General features: G+C 47.1%; 1 protein-coding gene across 3 annotated transcripts in view; it reads left to right on the forward strand.

The window, feature by feature from the left end:
- LOC138356233 (von Willebrand factor-like) overlaps positions 1-27,628 on the forward strand; it is a 122,903-nt gene that overhangs the window by 2,915 nt on the left and 92,360 nt on the right. For all 3 annotated transcript variants that reach the window (XM_069312010.1, XM_069312011.1, XM_069312012.1), the window contains exons 2-4: positions 9,675-9,746; positions 21,220-22,101; positions 22,525-22,661. In XM_069312010.1, coding sequence (XP_069168111.1) covers positions 9,675-9,746; positions 21,220-22,101; positions 22,525-22,661 — 1,091 coding nt within the window. The remainder of the gene's footprint in view (positions 1-9,674; positions 9,747-21,219; positions 22,102-22,524; positions 22,662-27,628) is intronic.

Raw genomic sequence — 27,628 nt, forward strand, 5'->3', positions numbered from 1 at the left:
AACCCATACTCCCAGAAGCAACACAACTGGTAACTACAGGGCGCCTTAATCCGCTTGACCATCACGGCCGTCAAAAGGAAGTGATAGCCGAGGCTATTTGAGCCACTTCCCCGACGGCAACTCGGATGGTAATCTTGGGCATAGCATTTCACCAAATCACCTCATTCTTTGGGGCACACGTGAGGAACACAAATGCGAACAAGCCTGAATGGTCCCCAGGACTATATGCGAATGAAAACTCACACCCCAGAAGTGACTCGAACCCATACTCCCAGAAGCAACACAACTGGTAACTACAGGGCGCCTTAATCCGCTTGACCATCACGGCCGTCAAAAGGAAGTGATAGCCGAGGCTAAATGAGGTGATTTGGTGAAATGCTATGCCCAAGATTACCATCCGAGTTGCCGTCGGGGAAGTGGCTCAAATAGCCTCGGCTATCACTTCCTTTTGACGGCCGTGATGGTCAAGCGGATTAAGGCGCCCTGTAGTTACCAGTTGTGTTGCTTCTGGGAGTATGGGTTCGAGTCACTTCTGGGGTGTGAGTTTTCATTCATATATATATATATATATATATATATATATATATATATATATATATATATATATATATATATATATATATATATATATATATATATATATCTATATATATATATATATATATATATATATATATATATATATATATATATAAAAACAAGCCAATATAAAAACAAGCTTGTTCGCATATATATATATATATATATATATATATATATATATATATATATATATATATATATATATATATATATATATATATATATATATATATATATATATATATATATATATATATATATATACAACTTTAGAACACTTTCCCACCAGGAGACTCGAACCCTAGCCAGCACAGAAGCCTTCCAGCAACTGGCATAACAGGTACGCCTTAACCCGCTCCACCACCCGCTCAGACCCTTAAAAGAGATGGTAATTTCGGAGTATTTAAATACCCCAAAGATCAACACCTCCCAAGAGCACCAGAGCAAGTGAGGGGTCATTTATACGTTAATTTCATCAAGTCCCTGTTAATATGGGAAGACACAGTGTCTCTGCTTAAGGCACAACTCTCCTAAACACGAGAGTTAAGTATACAACTTTAGAACACTTTCCCACCAGGAGACTCGAACCCTAGCCAGCACAGAAGCCTTCCAGCAACTGGCATAACAGGTACGCCTTAACCCGCTCCACCACCCGCTCAGATCCTTAAAAGAGATGGTAATTTCGGAGTATTTAAATACCCCAAAGATCAACACCTCCCAAGAGCACCAGAGCAAGTGAGGGGTCATTTATAAACACTGTGTCTTCCCATATTAACAGGGACTTGATGAAATTAACGTATAAATGACCCCTCACTTGCTCTGGTGCTCTTGGGAGGTGTTGATCTTTGGGGTATTTAAATACTCCGAAATTACCATCTCTTTTAAGGGTCTGAGCGGGTGGTGGAGCGGGTTAAGGCGTACCTGTTATGCCAGTTGCTGGAAGGCTTCTGTGCTGGCTAGGGTTCGAGTCTCCTGGTGGGAAAGTGTTCTAAAGTTGTATACTTAACTCTCGTGTTTAGGAGAGTTGTGCCATATATATATATATATATATATATATATATATATATATATATATATATATATATATATATATATATATATATATATATATATATATAAATGTAAAGTGCCAGTAGCACAGGCACTCAGTGTAGTGTGGAGGAAGAGCTTGGACACAGGGGAGATACCAGATGCGCTTAAAGCAGCAGACATAGCCCCTCTACACAAGGGTGGTAGCAAAGCATTGGCAAAGAATTATAGACCAGTTGCACTAACGTCCCACATAATAAAAGTATTTGAGAGAGTGATCAGGAGTCAGGTCACTAGATTCATGGAAACCAATGACCTCCACAATCCAGGCCAACATGGATTTAGAGCAGGAAGATCATGCCTCTCACAGCTACTTGACCACTATGACAATATCACTGAGGCATTAGAAGATAAACATAATGCAGATGTCGTATACACAGATTTTGCAAAGGCATTCGACAAATGTGACCTTGGAGTGATTGCACACAAAATGAGGTCAATGGGTATAACTGGTAAAGTAGGACGCTGGATACTCAATTTCCTGTCGAACAGAACACAGAGAGTAACAGTCAATCACGTAAAATCGAGTCCGAGCGCAGTTAAAAGCTCTGTACCTCAAGGTAGAGTCCTTGCACCACTGCTGATCCTTATTCTCATATCAGATATAGACAAAAACGCAAGTCACAGCTTCATGTCATCCTTTGCAGATGATACCAAAATCAGCATGAAAATTACCTCTGCTGAAGACATTGATGAACTACAAACAGATAATAACAAAGTTTTCGATTGGGCAGCAGAAAATAACATATTTAACAATAATAAATTCCAGGTACTCAGATACGGCAAAAAAGAGGATCTTAAACATAATACAGGGTACAAAACACAATCGAATCTGCCCATAGTAGGAAAACAGCATGCCAAGGATTTGGGAATAATGATGTCTTACGGTCTAACGTTTAGGGAGCATAACCAAGCAAGTATTGCGTCAGCCAGAAAAATGATCGGATGGATTACGAGAACCTTCAAGTCCAGGGATCCCATCACAATGGTTGTACTCTTCAAGGCACTTGTGTTGTCCCGTCTTGAGTACTGCTCAGTACTCCCTTCCCCCTTCAGAGCAGGAGAGATTGCTGAAATAGAGGGAATACAGAGAACATATACGGCACGCATAGACGAGATAAAGCACCTAAATTATTGGGATCGTCTCAAAGCTCTCCAAATGTACTCACTAGAAAGGAGACGAGAGAGAGATACCAAATAATATACACATGGAAAATACTGGCGCCAGGTCCCAAGTCTACACAGTAAAATAACAACATACTGGAGTGAACGACATGGAAGAAAATGCAGAATAGAACCAGTGAAGAGCAGAGGTGCCATAGGCACAATCAGAGAACACTGTATGAACATCAGAGGTCCGCAGTTGTTCAACGTCCTCCCAGCGAGCATAAGAAATATTGCAAGAACAACCGTGGACATCTTCAAGAGGAAACTAGATTGTTTCCTCCAAGGAGTGCCGGACCAACCGGGCCGTGGTGGGTATGTAGGCCTGCGGGCCGCTCCAAGCAACAGCCTGGTTTACCAAACTCTCACAAGTCAAGTCTGGCCTCGGGCCGGGCTTGGGGAGTAGAACAACTCCCAGAACCCCATCAACCGGGTATATGTGGGCCTGCGGGCCGCTCTAAGCAACAGCCTGGTGGACCAAACTCTCACAAGTCAAGTCTGGCCTCGGGCCGGGCTTGGGGAGTAGAACAACTCCCAGAACCCCATCAACCGGGTATATGTGGGCCTGCGGGCCGCTCTAAGCAACAGCCTGGTGGACCAAACTCTCACAAGTCAAGTCTGGCCTCGGGCCGGGCTTGGGGAGTAGAACAACTCCCAGAACCCCATCAACCAGGTATATGTGGGCCTGCGGGCCGCTCCAAGCAACAGCCTGGTTTACCAAACTCTCACAAGTCAAGCCTGGCCTCGGGCCGGGCTTGGGGAGTAGAAGAACTCCCAGAACCCCATCAACCAGGTATATGTGGGCCTGCGGGCCGCTCCAAGCAACAGCCTGGTGGACCAAACTCTCACAAGTCAAGCCTGGCCTCGGGCCGGGCTTGGGCAGTAGACGAACTCCCAGAACCCCATCAACCAGGTATCAACCAGGTAACCCTTAACATAACAACGTTACCAGCAACAGAAGCATTTGTTCCCTAAGTAAGGTAGTTCTGGCGCCCGGCCTAACATTTCCATCAACTAGCATTATGTATGAGGGTGTGGGCGTGCTTCATGCAGCCTGGCCGGGACACGTGTTCACCTCCCTCATGCAGCCTGGCTGGGACACGTGTTCACGTCCCTCGTGCAGCCTGGCTGGGACACGTGTTCACGTCCCTCGTGCAGCCTGGCTGGGACACGTGTTCACGTCCCTCGTGCAGCCTGGCTGGGACACGTGTTCCCCTCCCTCGTGCAGCCTGGCCGGGACACGTGTTCACGTCCCTCGTTCAGCCTGGCTGGGACACGTGTTCCCCTCCCTCGTGCAGCCTGGCTGGGACACGTGTTCACGTCCCTCATGCAGCCTGGCTGGGACACGTGTTCACGTCCCTCATGCAGCCTGGCTGGGACACGTGTTCACGTCCCTCATGCAGCCTGGCTGGGACACGTGTTCACGTCCCTCATGCAGCCTGGCTGGGACACGTGTTCCCCTCCCTCGTGCAGCCTGGCCGGGACACGTGTTCACGTCCCTCATGCAGCCTGGCTGGGACACGTGTTCCCCTCCCTCGTGCAGCCTGGCCGGGGCACGTGTTCACCTCCCTCGTGCAGCCTGGCCGGGGCACGTGTTCACCTCCCTCGTGCAGCCTGGCCGGGGCACGTGTTCCCCTCCCTCGTGCAGCCTGGCCGGGGCAAGTGTTCACCTCCCTCGTGCAGCCTGGCCGGGGCACGTGTTCACCTCCCTCGTGCAGCCTGGCCGGGGCACGTGTTCACCTCCCTCGTGCAGCCTGGCCGGGGCACGTGTTCACCTCCCTCATGCATCCTGCCCAAATCTACGCCAGGAGATAGAGCACCTGTGGAAAGCACCATGTAAGGAGAAGGTGTGCGGGGTTTTCGGTATTTCCCAAGCGTGTGCATGCAAGCTGACGTGCGTGCTGGTTTGTACATTTACTTACGCAACTACTTACGAAACCTGTATATCTTTCCTGAATGATGGTGGCTTTGTTTTAATTTATTGAAGAGTTTACGAGCTTGGGAACTTCACAACCTCAGGATATTATTGTTATAAACAATCTTGCAGTGCTTCGGAGTACATAAACTGTTTAATAAATGTAAATACAGCCGCCATGAATAAGAATAAGATGTACAGGTTTCGTAAGTCGAGGCATAACTGCTTGATGAATTAGGCTCCGGGATATTACAAGGATTTATTAGCACAGTAATATCCTGGAGTTTATTGGCAATATAATATAGACTTTTTTGTGCAATAATTTTGAGTTAATGTACTTTATATTAAGTTTCATACGTGATGTCCTCGGCGCTTAGCACTAATTGGTTGTAGTTACTTTAAGAACCTATTGACAAGCACCCACCAGTGTACATGTGTGTACATGAGTGTACATGTGTGTACATAGTCTATTAAAGTCCAGACTATGGCGGGGGGTTAACTTAATCCCTCCTTACCTTCTGTACTTACCAGGTCATAGACCTTACCTTCTGTACTAGGGGCACACTTACCAGGTCATAGACCTTACCTTCTGTACTAGGGGCACACTTACCAGGTCATAGACCTTACCTTCTGTACTAGGGGCACACTTACCAGGTCATAGACCTTACCTTCTGTACTAGGGGCACACTTACCAGGTCATAGACCTTACCTTCTGTACTAGGGGCACACTTACCAGGTCATAGACCTTACCTTCTGTACTAGGGGCACACTTACCAGGTCATAGACCTTACCTTCTGTACTAGGGGCACACTTACCAGGTCATAGACCTTACCTTCTGTACTAGGGGCACACTTACCAGGTCATAGACCTTACCTTCTGTACTAGGGGCACACTTACCAGGTCATAGACCTTACCTTCTGTACTAGGGGCACACTTACCAGGTCATAGACCTTACCCTTCTGTACTAGGGGCACACTTACCAGGTCATAGACCTTACCTTCTGTACTAGGGGCACACTTACCAGGTCATAGACCTTACCTTCTGTACTAGGGGCACACTTACCAGGTCATAGACCTTACCTTCTGTACTAGGGGCACACTTACCAGGTCATAGACCTTACCTTCTGTACTAGGGGCACACTTACCAGGTCATAGACCTTACCTTCTGTACTAGGGGCACACTTACCAGGTCATAGACCTTACCTTCTGTACTAGGGGCACGCTTACCAGGTCATAGACCTTACCTTCTGTACTAGGGGCACGCTTACCAGGTCATAGACCTTACCTTCTGTACTAGGGGCACGCTTACCAGGTCATAGACCTTACCTTCTGTACTAGGGGCACGCTTACCAGGTCATAGACCTTACCTTCTGTACTAGGGGCACGCTTACCAGGTCATAGACCTTACCTTCTGTACTAGGGGCACGCTTACCAGGTCATAGACCTTACCTTCTGTACTAGGGGCACGCTTACCAGGTCATAGACCTTACCTTCTGTACTAGGGGCACGCTTACCAGGTCATAGACCTTACCTTCTGTACAAGGGGCACGCTTACCAGGTCATAGACCTTACCTTCTGTACTAGGGGCACGCTTACCAGGTCATAGACCTTACCTTCTGTACTAGGGGCACGCTTACCAGGTCATAGACCTTACCTTCTGTACTAGGGGCACGCTTACCAGGTCATAGACCTTACCTTCTGTACTAGGGGCACGCTTACCAGGTCATAGACCTTACCTTCTGTACTAGGGGCACGCTTACCAGGTCATAGACCTTACCTTCTGTACTAGGGGCACGCTTACCAGGTCATAGACCTTACCTTCTGTACTAGGGGCACGCTTACCAGGTCATAGACCTTACCTTCTGTACTAGGGGCACGCTTACCAGGTCATAGACCTTACCTTCTGTACTAGGGGCACGCTTACCAGGTCATAGACCTTACCTTCTGTACTAGGGGCACGCTTACCAGGTCATAGACCTTACCTTCTGTACTAGGGGCACGCTTACCAGGTCATAGACCTTACCTTCTGTACTAGGGGCACGCTTACCAGGTCATAGACCTTACCTTCTGTACTAGGGGCACGCTTACCAGGTCATAGACCTTACCTTCTGTACTAGGGGCACGCTTACCAGGTCATAGACCTTACCTTCTGTACTAGGGGCACGCTTACCAGGTCATAGACCTTACCTTCTGTACTAGGGGCACGCTTACCAGGTCATAGACCTTACCTTCTGTACTAGGGGCACGCTTACCAGGTCATAGACCTTACCTTCTGTACTAGGGGCACGCTTACCAGGTCATAGACCTTACCTTCTGTACTAGGGGCACGCTTACCAGGTCATAGACCTTACCTTCTGTACTAGGGGCACGCTTACCAGGTCATAGACCTTACCTTCTGTACTAGGGGCACGCTTACCAGGTCATAGACCTTACCTTCTGTACTAGGGGCACGCTTACCAGGTCATAGACCTTACCTTCTGTACTAGGGGCACGCTTACCAGGTCATAGACCTTACCTTCTGTACTAGGGGCACGCTTACCAGGTCATAGACCTTACCTTCTGTACTAGGGGCACGCTTACCAGGTCATAGACCTTACCTTCTGTACTAGGGGCACGCTTACCAGGTCATAGACCTTACCTTCTGTACTAGGGGCACGCTTACCAGGTCATAGACCTTACCTTCTGTACTAGGGGCACGCTTACCAGGTCATAGACCTTACCTTCTGTACTAGGGGCACGCTTACCAGGTCATAGACCTTACCTTCTGTACTAGGGGCACGCTTACCAGGTCATAGACCTTACCTTCTGTACTAGGGGCACGCTTACCAGGTCATAGACCTTACCTTCTGTACTAGGGGCACGCTTACCAGGTCATAGACCTTACCTTCTGTACTAGGGGCACGCTTACCAGGTCATAGACCTTACCTTCTGTACTAGGGGCACGCTTACCAGGTCATAGACCTTACCTTCTGTACTAGGGGCACGCTTACCAGGTCATAGACCTTACCTTCTGTACTAGGGGCACGCTTACCAGGTCATAGACCTTACCTTCTGTACTAGGGGCACGCTTACCAGGTCATAGACCTTACCTTCTGTACTAGGGGCACGCTTACCAGGTCATAGACCTTACCTTCTGTACTAGGGGCACGCTTACCAGGTCATAGACCTTACCTTCTGTACTAGGGGCACGCTTACCAGGTCATAGACCTTACCTTCTGTACTAGGGGCACGCTTACCAGGTCATAGACCTTACCTTCTGTACTAGGGGCACGCTTACCAGGTCATAGACCTTACCTTCTGTACTAGGGGCACGCTTACCAGGTCATAGACCTTACCTTCTGTACTAGGGGCACGCTTACCAGGTCATAGACCTTACCTTCTGTACTAGGGGCACGCTTACCAGGTCATAGACCTTACCTTCTGTACTAGGGGCACGCTTACCAGGTCATAGACCTTACCTTCTGTACTAGGGGCACGCTTACCAGGTCATAGACCTTACCTTCTGTACTAGGGGCACGCTTACCAGGTCATAGACCTTACCTTCTGTACTAGGGGCACGCTTACCAGGTCATAGACCTTACCTTCTGTACTAGGGGCACGCTTACCAGGTCATAGACCTTACCTTCTGTACTAGGGGCACGCTTACCAGGTCATAGACCTTACCTTCTGTACTAGGGGCACACTTACCAGGTCATAGACCTTACCTTCTGTACTAGGGGCACGCTTACCAGGTCATAGACCTTACCTTCTGTACTAGGGGCACACTTACCAGGTCATAGACCTTACCTTCTGTACTAGGGGCACGCTTACCAGGTCATAGACCTTACCTTCTGTACTAGGGGCACGCTTACCAGGTCATAGACCTTACCTTCTGTACTAGGGGCACACTTACCAGGTCATAGACCTTACCTTCTGTACTAGGGGCACACTTACCAGGTCATAGACCTTACCTTCTGTACTAGGGGCACGCTTACCAGGTCATAGACCTTACCTTCTGTACTAGGGGCACACTTACCAGGTCATAGACCTTACCTTCTGTACTAGGGGCACGCTTACCAGGTCATAGACCTTACCTTCTGTACTAGGGGCACACTTACCAGGTCATAGACCTTACCTTCTGTACTAGGGGCACACTTACCAGGTCATAGACCTTACCTTCTGTACTAGGGGCACACTTACCAGGTCATAGACCTTACCTTCTGTACTAGGGGCACACTTACCAGGTCATAGACCTTACCTTCTGTACTAGGGGCACACTTACCAGGTCATAGACCTTACCTTCTGTACTAGGGGCACACTTACCAGGTCATAGACCTTACCTTCTGTACTAGGGGCACACTTACCAGGTCATAGACCTTACCTTCTGTACTAGGGGCACACTTACCAGGTCATATTGGCCTTCTGTACTAGGGGCACACTTTAGGGTCAAATGGTCTTTCAAACTACCATAAAACATCTAGTTTCGAACCTTATGAAGTAGGGTTATAAGGTTTCCATTTGGTATCAAATGATTCATATTAGGTCAGGGCGCCTAACAGCTGGGTGGACAGTGCTTCGGATTCGTAGTCGTCAGGTTCCGGGTTCGATTCCCGGTGGAGGCAAATGGGCAAAATGCTTCTTTCATCCTGATGCCCCTGTTACCTAGCAGTAAATAACTACCTGGGAGTTAGACAGCTGCTACGGGCTGCTTCCCGGTGTGTGTAACAAAAAGGCCTGGTCGAGGACCCTGCCGCTGGGACGCTAAAACCCTGAAATCAAATCATCTCAAGATTAGGTAATCTATTGAGGTCTGAAATGGTATTTGGTTAAGAAGCACCTGGTCTAGCGTCAGTACAGTTAAGCTCATTAAAGTTAGAACAATAGAGCGGGTAATAGGTCAGTCAAGTTACAATATGCGAGGTGTTAACATGTCCCTTCTCCCGCAGGCCGCAGACCAGGACCAACCTCCAGCAACCATCTTTCGCCAGGTTCGGGCGCAACTTCAGAGTGGACGATGAGTAAGTTATTAACTTAGCAATAATGCCTACTTCTATATTTTAATCAAACTACAAACGTTACATATTTACTTTTTTAAGATTCGAATATGGATTAATATTAATTGCTATAGTCTAAAAATATGAGTGGACCTTTGACAAGCTGGTGGCATCTTGTCCCCATCAAGGCCACTAGAGTACTCACCTAATTGTGCTTGCGGGGGTTGAGCTTTGGCTCTTTGGTCCCGCCTCTCAACTGTCAATCAACTGGTGTAGATTCCTGAGCCTACTGGGCTCTATCATATCTACATTTGAAACTGTGTATGGAGTCAGCCTCCACCACATCACTTCCTAGAATGATAGTGTGATAGAGTGATAGAGTTAGAGTTAGAGTGATAGTGACCTTCAGGTAAATATGTTTTAGTCCTCTGCATCTTATATCTTTTAGTGTCAACATAATATCCACCAGAAAAGAGTTAATCACATTCAAGTCACTGGCTATAACATACAGTCTATATCTGTACAGCCAAGGTGGGAGTGCTAGAGGACGAGACCTCTACCACTTGCTACAGGTCCCACATAAAACTGATTCGGTAGAGGTGGTCATGAGTCCTACCGAATCAGTTTTCATTTCCACCATAGGAAATGCCTCAGGCCATCTTATGAAGCGCTCAACACGTGGGAGTATGTGTAAGCAACCTCTGGAGGGAACAACAACTCGGCGACCCCTCTTCGCCGCCCTCCGCAGCCGCTACACATACGCCCCCCCTCCTCCCGGGATCCTCTGCATCCCCTGTTTTCTTTTTTCAAGGGATGACACTCAAGCAGGTTTCTGGGGACACTTGTTCTATCTTGCTACGCATTCGTTTTATCATTGGGGTGCTCCGCCGGAACCCGCAAAGTGATAAACCAAGAATACCAAGAATTGTAATTACTGTAAATTCAAATAATGCAGCTTTCAATTACTAATTATAGATGTAATTATTAATTGTAATTGATTTAATACATTATCATTATTACAGTTATCCGTTAATATTATTTCAGTATAATAATTTATTGTTATTCACTAATCATTATTAGTCACCATAATTAATTATCCACTTTAATTATCTGTTTTATTCGTTATAATTAGCTATTATGCTTCAACATTTAATGATCATTATAATTAATCATTTATAATTATTAATTAATTATTAGTATTATTATTAATTATTCATTATTAATATTATTAAAATTAAACAAGTCCCCCACTCTGTGCGCGTTTCCAATCGCAGAAAATTTGTCTGGTGTGATTATGTGTTCTATTACATCTGTCCAGGAAGAGTTTCAGAACAGGGTTTGCACTTAAAAAAAGGGTTTTATAAATGTAATTAGCACAAGAGAATGTATTGAGTGAATTTATGTTTAACATGATTAGGGATTTAAACAGGGAAGCTGTGTGTTGTCTGAAAGCAGAGTTTGTTATTATCCTGATAGCAGATTTCTGCTGGATGATGATGGGCTTAGAGGTAGTTTGCAGAGGTTGAACTCCATGCACAGATACCATAAGTAAGATAGGGATAGATAAGTGCATAATAGAGTGAGAGGAGAGCAAAGTAGGGTACATAATATCTGATCTTAGAGAGTATGCCAACTGTTTTAGAAACCTTTTTAGTTATGTGTTCAATGTGGGTGCTGAAGTTGAGTCTGTTGTCTAAGTATAGGCCAAGGAACTTTCCATCATTATTATTGCTAATGTTTACATTATTTGATTTGCTTCCAAATAAGATGTAATAGGTCTTTTCTATGTTTAGTGTTAGTTTGTTGGTTGACATCCATAAGTGGACTTTTTTTTAGTACATTGTTTACAACATTATTTAATATGAATGGGTTGGGGTCAGAGTAGATGAGGGTAGTATCATCAGCAAACAAAATTGGTTTAAGCACGTTAGAGACATTAGGCAGATCATTGATGTATATAAGAAATAGGAGGGGTCCCAAGATGCTGCCCTGTGGCACCCCTACGGTTAGTGGTAGAGTGGGAGAGGTTACCTCATTAATGGCCACACATTGGTGTCTGTCACTAAGATAGGATCGGATATAGTCCAGGGCAAGGCCGTGAATTCCATAATGGTGGAGTTTAAGTAAGAGGTAATTATGGTTAACAGTATCAAAAGCCTTTCTCAGGCCAATGAAGAGTATAATCGGAAACTCACTGTTGTCAAGGGCTGAGTAGATTAAGTGAAGCAGACTAACAATTGCATCATTCGTACCCTTTTGGGAGCGGAAGCCAAACTGACAGGGACTTAGTATATTGAATTTTACGAGATAGGAGTAAAGCTGTTTGTAAATTATTTTTGACAATAAAGGTAGATTTGATATGGGTCTGTAATTATTTATGTCTGCCGTGTTACCTCCTTTATGAACTGGCGTTACTCTTGCTTTTTTAAGGATGTCAGAGAAGGTATGACATTCTAGAGATTTATTGAACAGCAAGGCTATGGGAAGTACAAGGCCATGGGAAGCACTCTTGTATAGAATGGATGGTAACACACAGAGATCACACTAACGTGATGCATCAAATGAACAAATCCACAAGGGCCGTGACGAGGATTCGAATCTGCGTCCAGGAACATCCCAGATACTGCCTTAATCGACTGAGCTACGACAGGGTAAAAGAGTTGAAACCGAAGTTCTACTGAACTTACTGGATCCCGTAGCCTCTCCGAGGCACAAACCAGGCTTTTACACAACTCCCCCCTGCATCCGAGCTATGTCAATAGGCCGTTCTCCCTCTTCGTCCTTACATCATTACACACATAGAGATCACACTAACGTGATGCGTGTGTAATGATGTAAGGGTGAAGAGGGAGAACGGCCTATTGACATAGCTCGGGTGCAGGGGGGGGGGATCCGTAATCGTAATATTTGTAGATCCGTAATCCAGCATGTGGAGTGACCACATGTTAGTGTAAAACCCTGGTTTGTGCCTCTGAGAGGCTACGGGATCCAGTAAGTTCAGTAGAACTTCAGTTTCAACTCTTTTACCCTTTTGTAGCTCAGTCGATTAATGCAGTGTCTGGGATGCTCCTGGACGCAGGTTCGAATCCTCGTCACGGCCCTTGTGGATTTGTTCGAATGGAGGGTATTTCACTAATATTACCAGCTTTGGTTTCTCGCGAGTGAATGATGGACACAACATCTGTAGGGCTGACCGGTGAGAGAAGAGAGTTTGGATAGCTGCCTGAGATATGTGGTAACATGTGTCTGGGTCTGTGGGATTTTCCGGGCAAGGTTACCACCAATCGATGAAAAGAAGCTATTAAATTCAGTCGCTGTTTCAAGGTCTGTTGCAGGTGTATAACCATCCTTGGAGATTTTTATCTGGTTATATAAATGTTGTTTAGCTCCTTATCGAATGTCAGTGTCGATTTCTGGTTATACCATCCCTTTGATTAGGAGGCGCAGCGTAACCTCCAAATCCGAATTTTCCTAATTTATTTTCCAACTGAAATGGACCCAAAGCAGCAAGTTTTGGGACATCTGGAAGGTTAGGAGGGCAGCAAGTTTTGGGACATCTGGAAGGTTAGGAGGGCAGCAAGTTTTGGGACATCTGGAAGGTTAGGAGGGCAGCAAGTTTTGGGACATCTGGAAGGTTAGGAGGGCAGCAAGTTTTGGGACATCTGGAAGGTTAGGAGGGCAGCAAGTTTTGGGACATCTGGAAGGTTAGGAGGGCAGCAAGTTTTGGGACATCTGGAAGGTTAGGAGGGCAGCAAGTTTTGGGACATCTGGAAGGTTAGGAGGGCAGCAAGTTTTGGGACATCTGGAAGGTTAGGAGGGCAGCAAGTTTTGGGACATCTGGAAGGTTAGGAGGGCAGCAAGTTTTGGGACATCTGGAAGGTTAGGAGGGCAGCAAGTTTTGGGACATCTGGAAGGTTAGGAGGGCAGCAAGTTTTGGGACATCTGGAAGGTTAGGAGGGCAGCAAGTTTTGGGACATCTGGAAGGTTAGGAGGGCAGCTAGTTTTGGGACATCTGGAAGGTTAGGAGGGCAGCAAGTTTTGGGACATCTGGAAGGTTAGGAGGGCAGCAAGTTTTGGGACATCTGGAAGGTTAGGAGGGCAGCAAGTTTTGGGACATCTGGAAGGTTAGGAGGGCAGCAAGTTTTGGGACATCTGGAAGGTTAGGAGGGCAGCAAGTTTTGGGACATCTGGAAGGTTAGGAGGCCAGCAAGTTTTGGGACATCTGGAAGGTTAGGAGGGCAGCAAGTTTTGGGACATCTGGAAGGTTAGGAGGGCAGCAAGTTTTGGGACATCTGGAAGGTTAGGAGGGCAGCAAGTTTTGGGACATCTGGAAGGTTAGGAGGGCAGCAAGTTTTGGGACATCTGGAAGGTTAGGAGGGCAGCAAGTTTTGGGACATCTGGAAGGTTAGGAGGGCAGCAAGTTTTGGGACATCTGGAAGGTTAGGAGGGCAGCAAGTTTTGGGACATCTGGAAGGTTAGGAGGGCAGCAAGTTTTGGGACATCTGGAAGGTTAGGAGGGCAGCAAGTTTTGGGACATCTGGAAGGTTAGGAGGGCAGCAAGTTTTGGGACATCTGGAAGGTTAGGAGGGCAGCAAGTTTTGGGACATCTGGAAGGTTAGGAGGGCAGCAAGTTTTGGGACATCTGGAAGGTTAGGAGGGCAGCAAGTTTTGGGACATCTGGAAGGTTAGGAGGGCAGCAAGTTTTCCTCAGGTTTCAAAACGTCACTAAAACCATAAATTTAAAGTGTCCTTTTAAGCAGACTAAGCAAAAGGACCCAAAACAGAAAACGGGACAGTACGTTACTTTCGCGAGCCACTTCCATTTTCTAGTACGGCGATTTTTAGACTTAGTTCGCATATGAGCTAAAAGCAACATAATTTGTAAGAGGACGGGTCGGTCCGCCCCAAGATGTCGAGTTCAAGCACCCCGAAAATGCATTTCCCCTGGGTTAATTTGAAGGCCATAGCTGCAGAGACGGCCACGGAATAGTGGGACATACTGGCAATGGTCAGCTGTAGTGACTCGCTACGAGGACACCATTGCAGAAGTGCAGGTCTTTGATGACCTGATCAATGATGCACTACAATATGTGTGGTGTGTTATGGAGGCTATCATGGGCTGGTTTCTGTTGTGATCACCACTTCTACCTAAGCTAAGACCTATACCCTGTGGCTTGTCTCACTTGGCTGTCCTCCTAGGGATTTATAATCACTATTAGCCAGCTGATAAATCCAGAGGATATCCTCCAAAGGAGTGTGGGATTATGTGGCTAAGTGATTTATTTAATTACCTTCGTGAATGGACTGTATATAGAATATTAGGTAGTGAAGTGTATTCTGAAGGTGTGCAAAGCTTCACACAATTCCACAGTGAAGGGTTTATATTGTAAGTATTAATTAGGATACAGCAGGCTTATAAATGTATTACATATTAATTACTTATTTTTGTTAATTTATTACTTTAATTTAATTAATTAATTTCCTGCTCTATCCCACTTGTTATTCAATAGACTTAACAGCTCAGTTGTTTAGTAGATCCGTAATCCAGCATGTGGAGTGACCACATGTTAGTGTAGTGACCACATGTTGGTGTGTAGTGACCACATGTTGGTGTGTAGTGACCACATGTTAGTGTAGTGACCACATGTTGGTGTGTAGTGACCACATGTTAGTGTGTAGTGACCACATGTTGGTGTGTAGTGACCACATGTTGGTGTGTAGTGACCACATGTTAGTGTGGAGTGACCACATGTTAGTGTAGTGACCACATGTTAGTGTAGTGACCACATGTTAGTGTAGTGACCACATGTTGGTGTGTAGTGACCACATGTTAGTGTGTAGTGACCACATGTTAGTGTGGAGTGACCACATGTTAGTGTAGTGACCACATGTTGGTGTGTAGTGACCACATGTTAGTGTGTAGTGACCACATGTTAGTGTAGTGACCACATGTTGGTGTGTAGTGACCACATGTTAGTGTGGAGTGACCACATGTTAGTGTAGTGACCACATGTTGGTGTGTAGTGACCACATGTTAGTGTGTAGTGACCACATGTTAGTGTAGTGACCACATGTTGGTGTGTAGTGACCACATGTTAGTGTGGAGTGACCACATGTTAGTGTAGTGACCACATGTTAGTGTAGTGACCACATGTTAGTGTAGTGACCACATGTTGGTGTGTAGTGACCACATGTTAGTGTGCAGTGACCACATGTTAGTGTAGTGACCACATGTTGGTGTGTAGTGACCACATGTTAGTGTGGAGTGACCACATGTTAGTGTAGTGACCACATGTTAGTGTGTAGTGACCACATGTTAGTGTGGAGTGACCACATGTTAGTGTGTAGTGACCTCATGTTAGTGTGTAGTGACCTCATGTTAGTGTAGTGACCACATGTTAGTGTAGTGACCACATGTTGGTGTGTAGTGACCACATGTTGGTGTGTAGTGACCACATGTTAGTGTAGTGACCACATGTTGGTGTGTAGTGACCACATGTTAGTGTAGTGACCACATGTTGGTGTGTAGTGACCACATGTTGGTGTGTAGTGACCACATGTTAGTGTGTAGTGACCACATGTTAGTGTAGTGACCACATGTTAGTGTGTAGTGACCACATGTTAGTGTAGTGACCACATGTTGGTGTGTAGTGACCACATGTTAGTGTAGTGACCACATGTTGGTGTGTAGTGACCTCATGTTAGTGTGTAGTGACCACATGTTAGTGTGTAGTGACCACATGTTAGTGTGTAGTGACCACATGTTAGTGTAGTGACCACATGTTGGTGTGTAGTGACCTCATGTTAGTGTGTAGTGACCACATGTTAGTGTGGAGTGACCACATGTTAGTGTGGAGTGACCACATGTTAGTGTGTAGTGACCACATGTTAGTGTAGTGACCACATGTTAGTGTGTAGTGACCACATGTTAGTGTAGTGACCACATGTTGGTGTGTAGTGACCACATGTTAGTGTAGTGACCACATGTTAGTGGAGTGACCACATGTTAGTGGAGTGACCACATGTTAGTGTAGTGACCACATGTTGGTGTGTAGTGACCACATGTTAGTGTGTAGTGACCACATGTTAGTGTAGTGACCACATGTTAGTGGAGTGACCACATGTTAGTGGAGTGACCACATGTTAGTGTGTAGTGACCACATGTTAGTGTGTAGTGACCACATGTTAGTGTAGTGACCACATGTTAGTGGAGTGACCACATGTTAGTGGAGTGACCACATGTTAGTGTGTAGTGACCACATGTTAGTGTGTAGTGACCACATGTTAGTGTAGTGACCACATGTTAGTGTAGTGACCACATGTTAGTGGAGTGACCACATGTTAGTGTAGTGACCACATGTTGGTGTGTAGTGACCTCATGTTAGTGTGTAGTGACCACATGTTAGTGTGTAGTGACCTCATGTTAGTGTGTAGTGACCACATGTTAGTGTGTAGTGACCACATGTTAGTGTGTAGTGACCTCATGTTAGTGTGTAGTGACCACATGTTAGTGTGTAGTGACCACATGTTAGTGTGTAGTGACCTCATGTTAGTGTGTAGTGACCTCATGTTAGTGTGTAGTGACCTCATGTTAGTGTGTAGTGACCTCATGTTAGTGTGTAGTGACCACATGTTAGTGTGTAGTGACCTCATGTTAGTGTGTAGTGACCACATGTTAGTGTGTAGTGACCACATGTTAGTGTGTAGTGACCACATGTTAGTGTGTAGTGACCACATGTTAGTGTGTAGTGACCACATGTTGGTGTGTAGTGACCACATGTTGGTGTGTAGTGACCTCATGTTAGTGTGTAGTGACCACATGTTAGTGTGTAGTGACCTCATGTTAGTGTAGTGACCACATGTTAGTGTAGTGACCACATGTTGGTGTGTAGTGACCACATGTTAGTGTAGTGACCACATGTTGGTGTGTAGTGACCACATGTTAGTGTAGTGACCACATGTTGGTGTGTAGTGACCACATGTTAGTGTGTAGTGACCACATGTTAGTGTAGTGACCACATGTTAGTGTGTAGTGACCACATGTTAGTGTAGTGACCACATGTTGGTGTGTAGTGACCACATGTTAGTGTAGTGACCACATGTTGGTGTGTAGTGACCTCATGTTAGTGTGTAGTGACCACATGTTAGTGTGTAGTGACCACATGTTAGTGTGTAGTGACCACATGTTAGTGTAGTGACCACATGTTGGTGTGTAGTGACCTCATGTTAGTGTGTAGTGACCACATGTTAGTGTGTAGTGACCACATGTTAGTGTGTAGTGACCACATGTTAGTGTAGTGACCACATGTTGGTGTGTAGTGACCTCATGTTAGTGTGTAGTGACCACATGTTAGTGTGGAGTGACCACATGTTAGTGTGTAGTGACCTCATGTTAGTGTGTAGTGACCACATGTTAGTGTGTAGTGACCACATGTTAGTGTGGAGTGACCACATGTTAGTGTGTAGTGACCTCATGTTAGTGTGTAGTGACCACATGTTAGTGTGTAGTGACCTCATGTTAGTGTAGTGACCACATGTTAGTGTAGTGACCACATGTTGGTGTGTAGTGACCACATGTTAGTGTAGTGACCACATGTTGGTGTGTAGTGACCACATGTTAGTGTAGTGACCACATGTTGGTGTGTAGTGACCACATGTTAGTGTGTAGTGACCACATGTTAGTGTAGTGACCACATGTTAGTGTGTAGTGACCACATGTTAGTGTAGTGACCACATGTTGGTGTGTAGTGACCACATGTTAGTGTAGTGACCACATGTTGGTGTGTAGTGACCTCATGTTAGTGTGTAGTGACCACATGTTAGTGTGTAGTGACCACATGTTAGTGTGTAGTGACCACATGTTAGTGTAGTGACCACATGTTGGTGTGTAGTGACCTCATGTTAGTGTGTAGTGACCACATGTTAGTGTGTAGTGACCACATGTTAGTGTAGAGTGACCACATGTTAGTGTGGAGTGACCACATGTTAGTGTAGTGACCACATGTTAGTGTGTAGTGACCACATGATAGTGTGTAGTGACCACATGATAGTGTGTAGTGACCACATGTTAGTGTGTAGTGACCACATGTTAGTGTAGTGACCACATGTTGGTGTGTAGTGACCACATGTTAGTGTAGTGACCACATGTTGGTGTGTAGTGACCACATGTTAGTGTGTAGTGACCACATGTTGGTGTGTAGTGACCTCATGTTAGTGTGTAGTGACCACATGTTAGTGTGTAGTGACCACATGTTAGTGTGTAGTGACCACATGTTAGTGTAGTGACCACATGTTGGTATGTAGTGACCACATGTTAGTGTAGTGACCACATGTTAGTGTAGTGACCACATGTTAGTGTGTAGTGACCACATGTTAGTGTGTAGTGACCACATGTTAGTGTGGAGTGACCACATGTTAGTGTAGTGACCACATGTTAGTGTGTAGTGACCACATGATAGTGTGTAGTGACCACATGATAGTGTGTAGTGACCACATGTTAGTGTGTAGTGACCACATGTTAGTGTGTAGTGACCACATGTTAGTGTGGAGTGACCACATGTTAGTGTGGAGTGACCACATGTTAGTGTAGTGACCACATGTTAGTGTGGAGTGACCACATGTTAGTGTAGTGACCACATGTTAGTGTAGTGACCACATGATAGTGTGGAGTGACCACATGTTAGTGTAGTGACCACATGTTAGTGTGGAGTGACCACATGTTAGTGTAGTGACCACATGTTAGTGTAGTGACCACATGTTAGTGTGTAGTGACCACATGTTAATGTAGTGACCACATGTTAGTGTGTAGTGACCACATGTTAGTGTAGTGACCACATGTTAGTGTGGAGTGACCACATGTTAGTGTAGAGTGACCACATGTTAGTGTGGAGTGACCACATGTTAGTGTAGAGTGACCACATGTTAGTGTAGAGTGACCACATGTTAGTGTAGTGACCACATGTTAGTGTGGAGTGACCACATGTTAGTGTGTAGTGACCACATGTTAGTGTAGTGACCACATGTTAGTGTAGTGACCACATGTTAGTGTGGAGTGACCACATGTTAGTGTAGAGTGACCACATGTTAGTGTGGAGTGACCACATGTTAGTGTGGAGTGACCACATGTTAGTGTGGAGTGACCACATGTTAGTGTGTAGTGACCACATGTTAGTGTGTAGTGACCACATGTTAGTGTAGAGTGACCACATGTTAGTGTGGAGTGACCACATGTTAGTGTAGAGTGACCACATGTTAGTGTAGAGTGACCACATGTTAGTGTGGAGTGACCACATGTTAGTGTGGAGTGACCACATGTTAGTGTAGTGACCACATGTTAGTGTGGAGTGACCACATGTTAGTGTAGTGACCACATGTTAGTGTAGTGACCACATGTTAGTGTAGAGTGACCACATGTTAGTGTGGAGTGACCACATGTTAGTGTAGTGTGACCACATGTTAGTGTGTAGTGACCATATGTTAGTGTAGTGACCACATGTTAGTGTGGAGTGACCACATGTTAGTGTGTAGTGACCACATGTTAGTGTGTAGTGACCACATGTTAGTGTAGTGACCACATGTTAGTGTAGAGTGACCACATGTTAGTGTGTAGTGACCACATGTTAGTGTAGTGACCACATGTTAGTGTGTAGTGACCACATGTTAGTGTAGTGACCACATGTTAGTGTGGAGTGACCACATGTTAGTGTAGTGTGACCACATGTTAGTGTGTAGTGACCACATGTTAGTGTAGAGTGACCACATGTTAGTGTGGAGTGACCACATGTTAGTGTAGAGTGACCACATGTTAGTGTGGAGTGACCACATGTTAGTGTTGTGTGACCACATGTTAGTGTGTAGTGACCACATGTTAGTGTGGTCAACTATCCATCAACTATCCTGTAACCCAAGGCGATACGTGTGCCAGGAGTCATAACATCCCGGACAGTTGAATATTGATGCCAAACGACAGTATCATAATCTAAAATCGCGAAACAGAACGAGATCCGGCGGTTCCCAGGCGGGGGGGGGGGGGGATGTCTAGACGTCCGCTCGTCGTCAAGGTTGAGCTCTGAGTCCTCAGATAGCATGTATTATGCCTAGGAAGGTTAGGTTAGGTTTGGTTTGCAACATCAGTACGCAAATGTTTTCCGTTTGTACAAATTCAATGGTACCAATTTCTACTTTCTAACTGAGATTTACTTCAATATTTCTACGATAGTGCTCAGTTACTATAAGTACTTTCTAAACAAGAGGATGGGCTACTGTCCAACACAACCTCTCCCTCCACCATTTTGTGGTCTAGTTACTGAGGACGTCCTTTCACTTCCGCCCCTTAATACTAGATGTTCAGTCTAGTATTAAGGACTGGACATCTAGTATTAATACTAGATGTCACTGTATAATCTCTGAATTTTCCCATTTAACAATACTCTACTTGTAGGTCATATAAAAAGAGTAAATAATTTTTATTATTGATATATTTATTTCTCTCCCATAGGCCATCACAATTCCCAAACTTCGGAGGATTCCCGGCAGCGTCTTCCACGGGATCGTTCAGGTCTCCACAATCGTTAAAATCAAGAAAAGGAGGCTCCAGGACCTTCGGTGGCCCAAGAGGTTTTCCAGGTTTTGGAGGAGGCCCTGATTCTTTCTTGGAAGCGGCTACCACGGAGAGGAGCGAGACTGACGAGGAGATTCAGGCCTTTCAGTTCAGCGGGAGTGCGGGCTTCGAGAGCACAAGGCCAGGGTCCACAGGGAGCCGTAAGGGTGGAGCCGGCAGGGGCGCCACTAAAGTGGGAGGCGCCAAATCTCCCTCAGGGTCCTCATCATTCGGGTTCCCGGAAGCCTCACCCGGTTTAGGAGGTCGAGATTCTCCTCCATTTCCAACATTCAGTGGATCAGCCGGTCTAGATTTCCCTGGACTAACAGGTCAAGAGTTTAATGCCGCAGGAGATTTGATTTTCGGCAGATCACCACAAGGCCTAGGGTTAAGTGCCCCAGGAGCTCCGACGTTCGGTGGGTCCGCCGTTCCTGATTTCAATTTTGGCGCTAATAATGCCTTCTTTTCTGGTGCCGAAGTCCCTCCACAGGTCAGGCCTGGTACTGGAAGTACCGCAAACACCTTCACAAACTTCATGTCATCATTCCAAGGCTCTGGCACTAATCCGTTCGCTTCATCACCAATTCAGTTTCCCTCTTCAAGAGGCCAATTCCCAGGCCCAGCAAGCAGCATCTTCCCACAGCCAGGAGAAGAAACGTCAGTGCAGTTTCCGCCAAGCCCTAATTTTGTCATTCCTGAGACGTCTGCGAGCTTCCCGTATCCAATAGACGAGCATATAGCCAATTTACTTCTACGAGAAATAGAAACTACCACCACAAAGTAAGTGAACAGTCTAATATATATATATATATATATATATATATATATATATATATATATATATATATATATATATATATATATATATATATATATATATATATATATATATATATACATATATATATCTTCCCTACATGCAGGAATGGCTTCACTGTCGTTATAGAAAGCTTTCTTAACTTTGTCATGTTTCTCAGCTGCTAAAGTTCAATACGAATTAATTACTATATTTGTATAATATGTACAAAGATATGTATCGCTGGCAGTCCCCGCCATGTGTGAAATATTTAACACATTCTGCACCACATACAAGTTTGTCCATAATATCGTTAACACCTTCCCCTCATTAACACCCTCCCCCCTCGTTAACACCCCACATAACACCTATGTTGTATACCTCACATAACATCGCCACATTTCCAGGCCGCCTAACCGAGTGATCTCAGAGGAGGACAGGAAGAAAGTGTTCAGCGGAGGCCTGGAATTTACAGACGAGGCCGAGTTCGCCAGACTGACGGTTCCCAAAGGCGGCGTGAAGAAGTCCCCAGAGACCAAGAAAGGTGAGTCTCGCGCCGGCTCATCTATATGAACCGTAGTGGTGCTCCAGGAGGTGGAGGTGGGTGACAGTGGCGCTCCAGGAGGTGGAGGTGGGTGACAGTGGTGCTCCAGGAGGTGGAGGTGGGTGACAGTGGTGCTCCAGGAGGTGGAGGTGGGTGACAGTGGCGCTCCAGGAGGTGGAGGTGGGTGACAGTGGTGCTCCAGGAGGTGGAGGTGGGTGACAGTGGCGCTCCAGGAGGTGGAGGTGGGTGACAGTGGCGCTCCAGGAGGTGGAGGTGGGTGACAGTGGTGCTCCAGGAGGTGGAGGTGGGTGACAGTGGCGCTCCAGGAGGTGGAGGTGGGTGACAGTGGCGCTCCAGGAGGTGGAGGTGGGTGACAGTGGTGCTCCAGGAGGTGGAGGTGGGTGACAGTGGTGCTCCAGGAGGTGGAGGTGGGTGACAGTGGCGCTCCAGGAGGTGGAGGTGGGTGACAGTGGTGCTCCAGGAGGTGGAGGTGGGTGACAGTGGTGCTCCAGGAGGTGGAGGTGGGTGACAGTGGTGCTCCAGGAGGTGGAGGTGGGTGACAGTGGCGCTCCAGGAGGTGGAGGTGGGTGACAGTGGCGCTCCAGGAGGTGGAGGTGGGTGACAGTGGCGCTCCAGGAGGTGGAGGTGGGTGACAGTGGCGCTCCAGGAGGTGGAGGTGGGTGACAGTGGCGCTCCAGGAGGTGGAGGTGGGTGACAGTGGCGCTCCAGGAGGTGGAGGTGGGTGACAGTGGCGCTCCAGGAGGTGGAGGTGGGTGACAGTGGTGCTCGAGGCCTTTAGCTCTGATGTCCAAAGGGTTTGGACAGTATGGGGGAGGTAGAAGGATGGGGAGTGCTCAAGGCCGTGTTGTGGAAGACATTCCAACCAAATCTATACCATAGTGTAATGCCTCACGTCCCTTGACATGATGTCTGAGGCATGTTGAACCCTGACGTAACACCTCACGCTCCGTGATGCAGTGATAATGGTTCACTCACGGTGGACCAGCCATAATGGTTCACTCATGGTGGACCAGCCATAATGGTTCACTCACGGTGGACCAGCCATAATGGTTCACTCACGGTGGACCAGCCATAATGGTTCACTCACGGTGGACCAGCCATAATGGTTCACTCACGGTGGACCAGCCATTATGGTTCACTCACGGTGGACCAGCCATAATGGTTCACTCACGGTGGACCAGCCATTATGGTTCACTCACGGTGGATCAGCCATTATGGTTCACTCACGGTGGACCAGCCATAATGGTTCACTCACGGTGGACCAGCCATAATGGTTCACTCACGGTGGACCAGCCATAATGGTTCACTCACGGTGGACCAGCCATAATGGTTCACTCACGGTGGACCAGCCATAATGGTTCACTTACGGTGGACCAGCCATAATGGTTCACTCACGGTGGACCAGGCATTATGGTTCACTCACGGTGGATCAGCCATTATGGTTCACTCACGGTGGACCAGCCATAATGGTTCACTCACGGTGGATCAGCCATTATGGTTCACTCACGGTGGACCAGCCATAATGGTTCACTCACGGTGGACCAGCCATTATGGTTCACTCACGGTAGACCAGCCATTATGGTTCACTCACGGTGGATCAGCCATTATGGTTCACTCACGGTGGATCAGCCATAATGGTTCACTCACGGTGGACCAGCCATAATGGTTCACTCACGGTGGACCAGCCATAATGGTTCACTCACGGTGGACCAGTCATAATGGTTCACTCACGGTGGACCAGTCATAATGGTTCACTCACGGTGGACCAGCCATAATGGTTCACTCACGGTGGACCAGCCATTATGGTTCACTCACGGTGGATCAGCCATTATGGTTCACTCACGGTGGATCAGCCATAATGGTTCACTCACGGTGGACCAGCCATAATGGCTCACTCACGGTGGATCAGCCATAATGGTTCACTCACGGTGGACCAGTCATAATGGTTCACTCACGGTGGACCAGCCATAATGGTTCACTCACGGTGGATCAGCCATAATGGTTCACTCACGGTGGATCAGCCATTATGGTTCACTCACGGTGGACCAGCCATAATGGCTCACTCACGGTGGATCAGCCATAATGGTTCACTCACGGTGGACCAGCCATAATGGTTCGCTCACGGTGGACCAGCCATAATGGTTCACTCACGGTGGATCAGCCACAATGGTTCACTCACGGTGGACCAGCCATAATGGTTCACTCACGGTGGATCAGCCATAATGGTTCACTCACGGTGGATCAGCCATAATGGTTCACTCACGGTGGATCAGCCATAATGGTTCACTCACAGTGGACCAGCCATAATGGTTCACTCACGGTGGATCAGCCATAATGGTTCACTCACGGTGGACCAGCCATAATGGTTCACTCACGGTGGACCAGCCATAATGGTTCACTCACGGTGGATCAGCCATAATGGTTCACTCACGGTGGATCAGCCATTATGGTTCACTCACGGTGGATCAGCCATAATGGTTCACTCACGGTGGACCAGCCATAATGGTTCACTCACGGTGGATCAGCCATAATGGTTCACTCACGGTGGACCAGCCATAATGGCTCACTCACGGTGGATCAGCCATAATGGTTCACTCACGGTGGACCAGCCATAATGGTTCGCTCACGGTGGATAAGCCATAATGGTTCACTCACGGTGGATAAGCCATAATGGTTCACTCACGGTGGACCAGCCATAATGGTTCACTCACGGTGGACCAGCCATAATGGTTCACTCACGGTGGACCAGCCATAATGGTTCACTCACGGTGGACCAGCCATAATGGCTCACTCACGGTGGATCAGCCATAATGGTTCACTCACGGTGGACCAGCCATAATGGTTCGCTCACGGTGGATAAGCCATAATGGTTCACTCACGGTGGATAAGCCATAATGGTTCACTCACGGTGGATCAGCCATAATGGTTCACTCACGGTGGACCAGCCATAATGGTTCGCTCACGGTGGATAAGCCATAATGGCTCACTCACGGTGGATCAGCCATAATGGTTCACTCACGGTGGACCAGCCATAATGGTTCGCTCACGGTGGATAAGCCATAATGGTTCACTCACGGTGGACCAGCCATAATGGTTCACTCACGGTGGACCAGCCATAATGGTTCACTCACGGTGGACCAGCCATAATGGTTCACTCACGGTGGACCAGCCATAATGGTTCACTCACGGTGGATCAGCCATAATGGTTCACTCATGGTGGACCAGCCATAATGGTTCACTCACGGTGGATCAGCCATAATGGTTCACTCACGGTGGATCAGCCATAATGGTTCACTCACGGTGGATCAGCCATAATGGTTCACTCACGGTGGATCAGCCATAATGGTTCACTCACGGTGGATCAGCCATAATGGTTCACTCATGGTGGACCAGCCATAATGGTTCACTCACGGTGGACCAGCCATAATGGTTCACTCACGGTGGACCAGCCATAATGGTTCACTCACGGTGAACCAGCCATAATGGCTCACTCACGGTGGACCAGCCATAATGGTTCACTCACGGTGGATCAGCCATAATGGTTCACTCACGGTGGACCAGCCATAATGGTTCACTCACGGTGGACCAGCCATAATGGTTCACTCACGGTGGACCAGCCATAATGGCTCACTCACGGTGGACCAGCCATAATGGTTCACTCACGGTGGATCAGCCATAATGGTTCACTCACGGTGGATCAGCCATAATGGTTCACTCACGGTGGACCAGCCATAATGGTTCACTCACGGTGGATCAGCCATAATGGTTCACTCATGGTGGACCAGCCATAATGGTTCACTCACGGTGGACCAGCCATAATGGTTCACTCACGGTGGATGAGCCATAATGGTTCACTCACGGTGGACCAGCCATAATGGTTCACTCACGGTGGACCAGCCATAATGGTTCACTCACGGTGGACCAGTCATAATGGTTCACTCACGGTGGACCAGCCATAATGGTTCACTCACGGTGGACCAGCCATAATGGTTCACTCACGGTGGACCAGCCATAATGGTTCACTCACGGTGGACCAGCCATAATGGTTCACTCACGGTGGACCAGCCATAATGGTTCACTCACGGTGGACCAGCCATAATGGTTCACTCACGGTGGACCAGCCATAATGGTTCACTCACGGTGGACCAGCCATAATGGTTCACTCACGGTGGACCAGCCATAATGGTTCACTCACGGTGGACCAGCCATAATGGTTCACTCACGGTGGACCAGCCATAATGGTTCACTCACGGTGGACCAGCCATAATGGTTCACTCACGGTGGACCAGCCATAATGGTTCACTCACGGTGGACCAGCCATAATGGTTCACTCACGGTGGACCAGCCATAATGGTTCACTCACGGTGGACCAGCCATAATGGTTCACTCACGGTGGACCAGCCATAATGGTTCACTCACGGTGGACCAGCCATAATGGTTCACTCACGGTGGATCAGCCATAATGGTTCACTCACGGTGGACCAGCCATAATGGTTCACTCATGGTGGATCAGCCATAATGGTTCACTCATGGTGGACCAGCCATAATGGTTCACTCACGGTGGATCAGCCATAATGGTTCACTCACGGTGGATCAGCCATAATGGTTCACTCACGGTGGACCAGCCATAATGGTTCACTCACGGTGGATCAGCCATAATGGTTCACTCGCGGTGGATCAGCCATAATGGTTCACTCACGGTGGACCAGTCATTATGGTTCACTCACGGTGGACCAGCCATAATGGTTCACTCACGGTGGACCAGCCATAATGGTTCACTCATGGTGGATCAGCCATAATGGTTCACTCATGGTGGACCAGCCATAATGGTTCACTCACGGTGGATCAGCCATAATGGTTCACTCACGGTGGATCAGCCATAATGGTTCACTCACGGTGGACCAGCCATAATGGTTCACTCACGGTGGATCAGCCATAATGGTTCA

Source organism: Procambarus clarkii, chromosome 71, assembly GCF_040958095.1.
Source record: "Procambarus clarkii isolate CNS0578487 chromosome 71, FALCON_Pclarkii_2.0, whole genome shotgun sequence".
NCBI classification, from domain to species: Eukaryota; Metazoa; Arthropoda; class Malacostraca; order Decapoda; family Cambaridae; genus Procambarus; species Procambarus clarkii.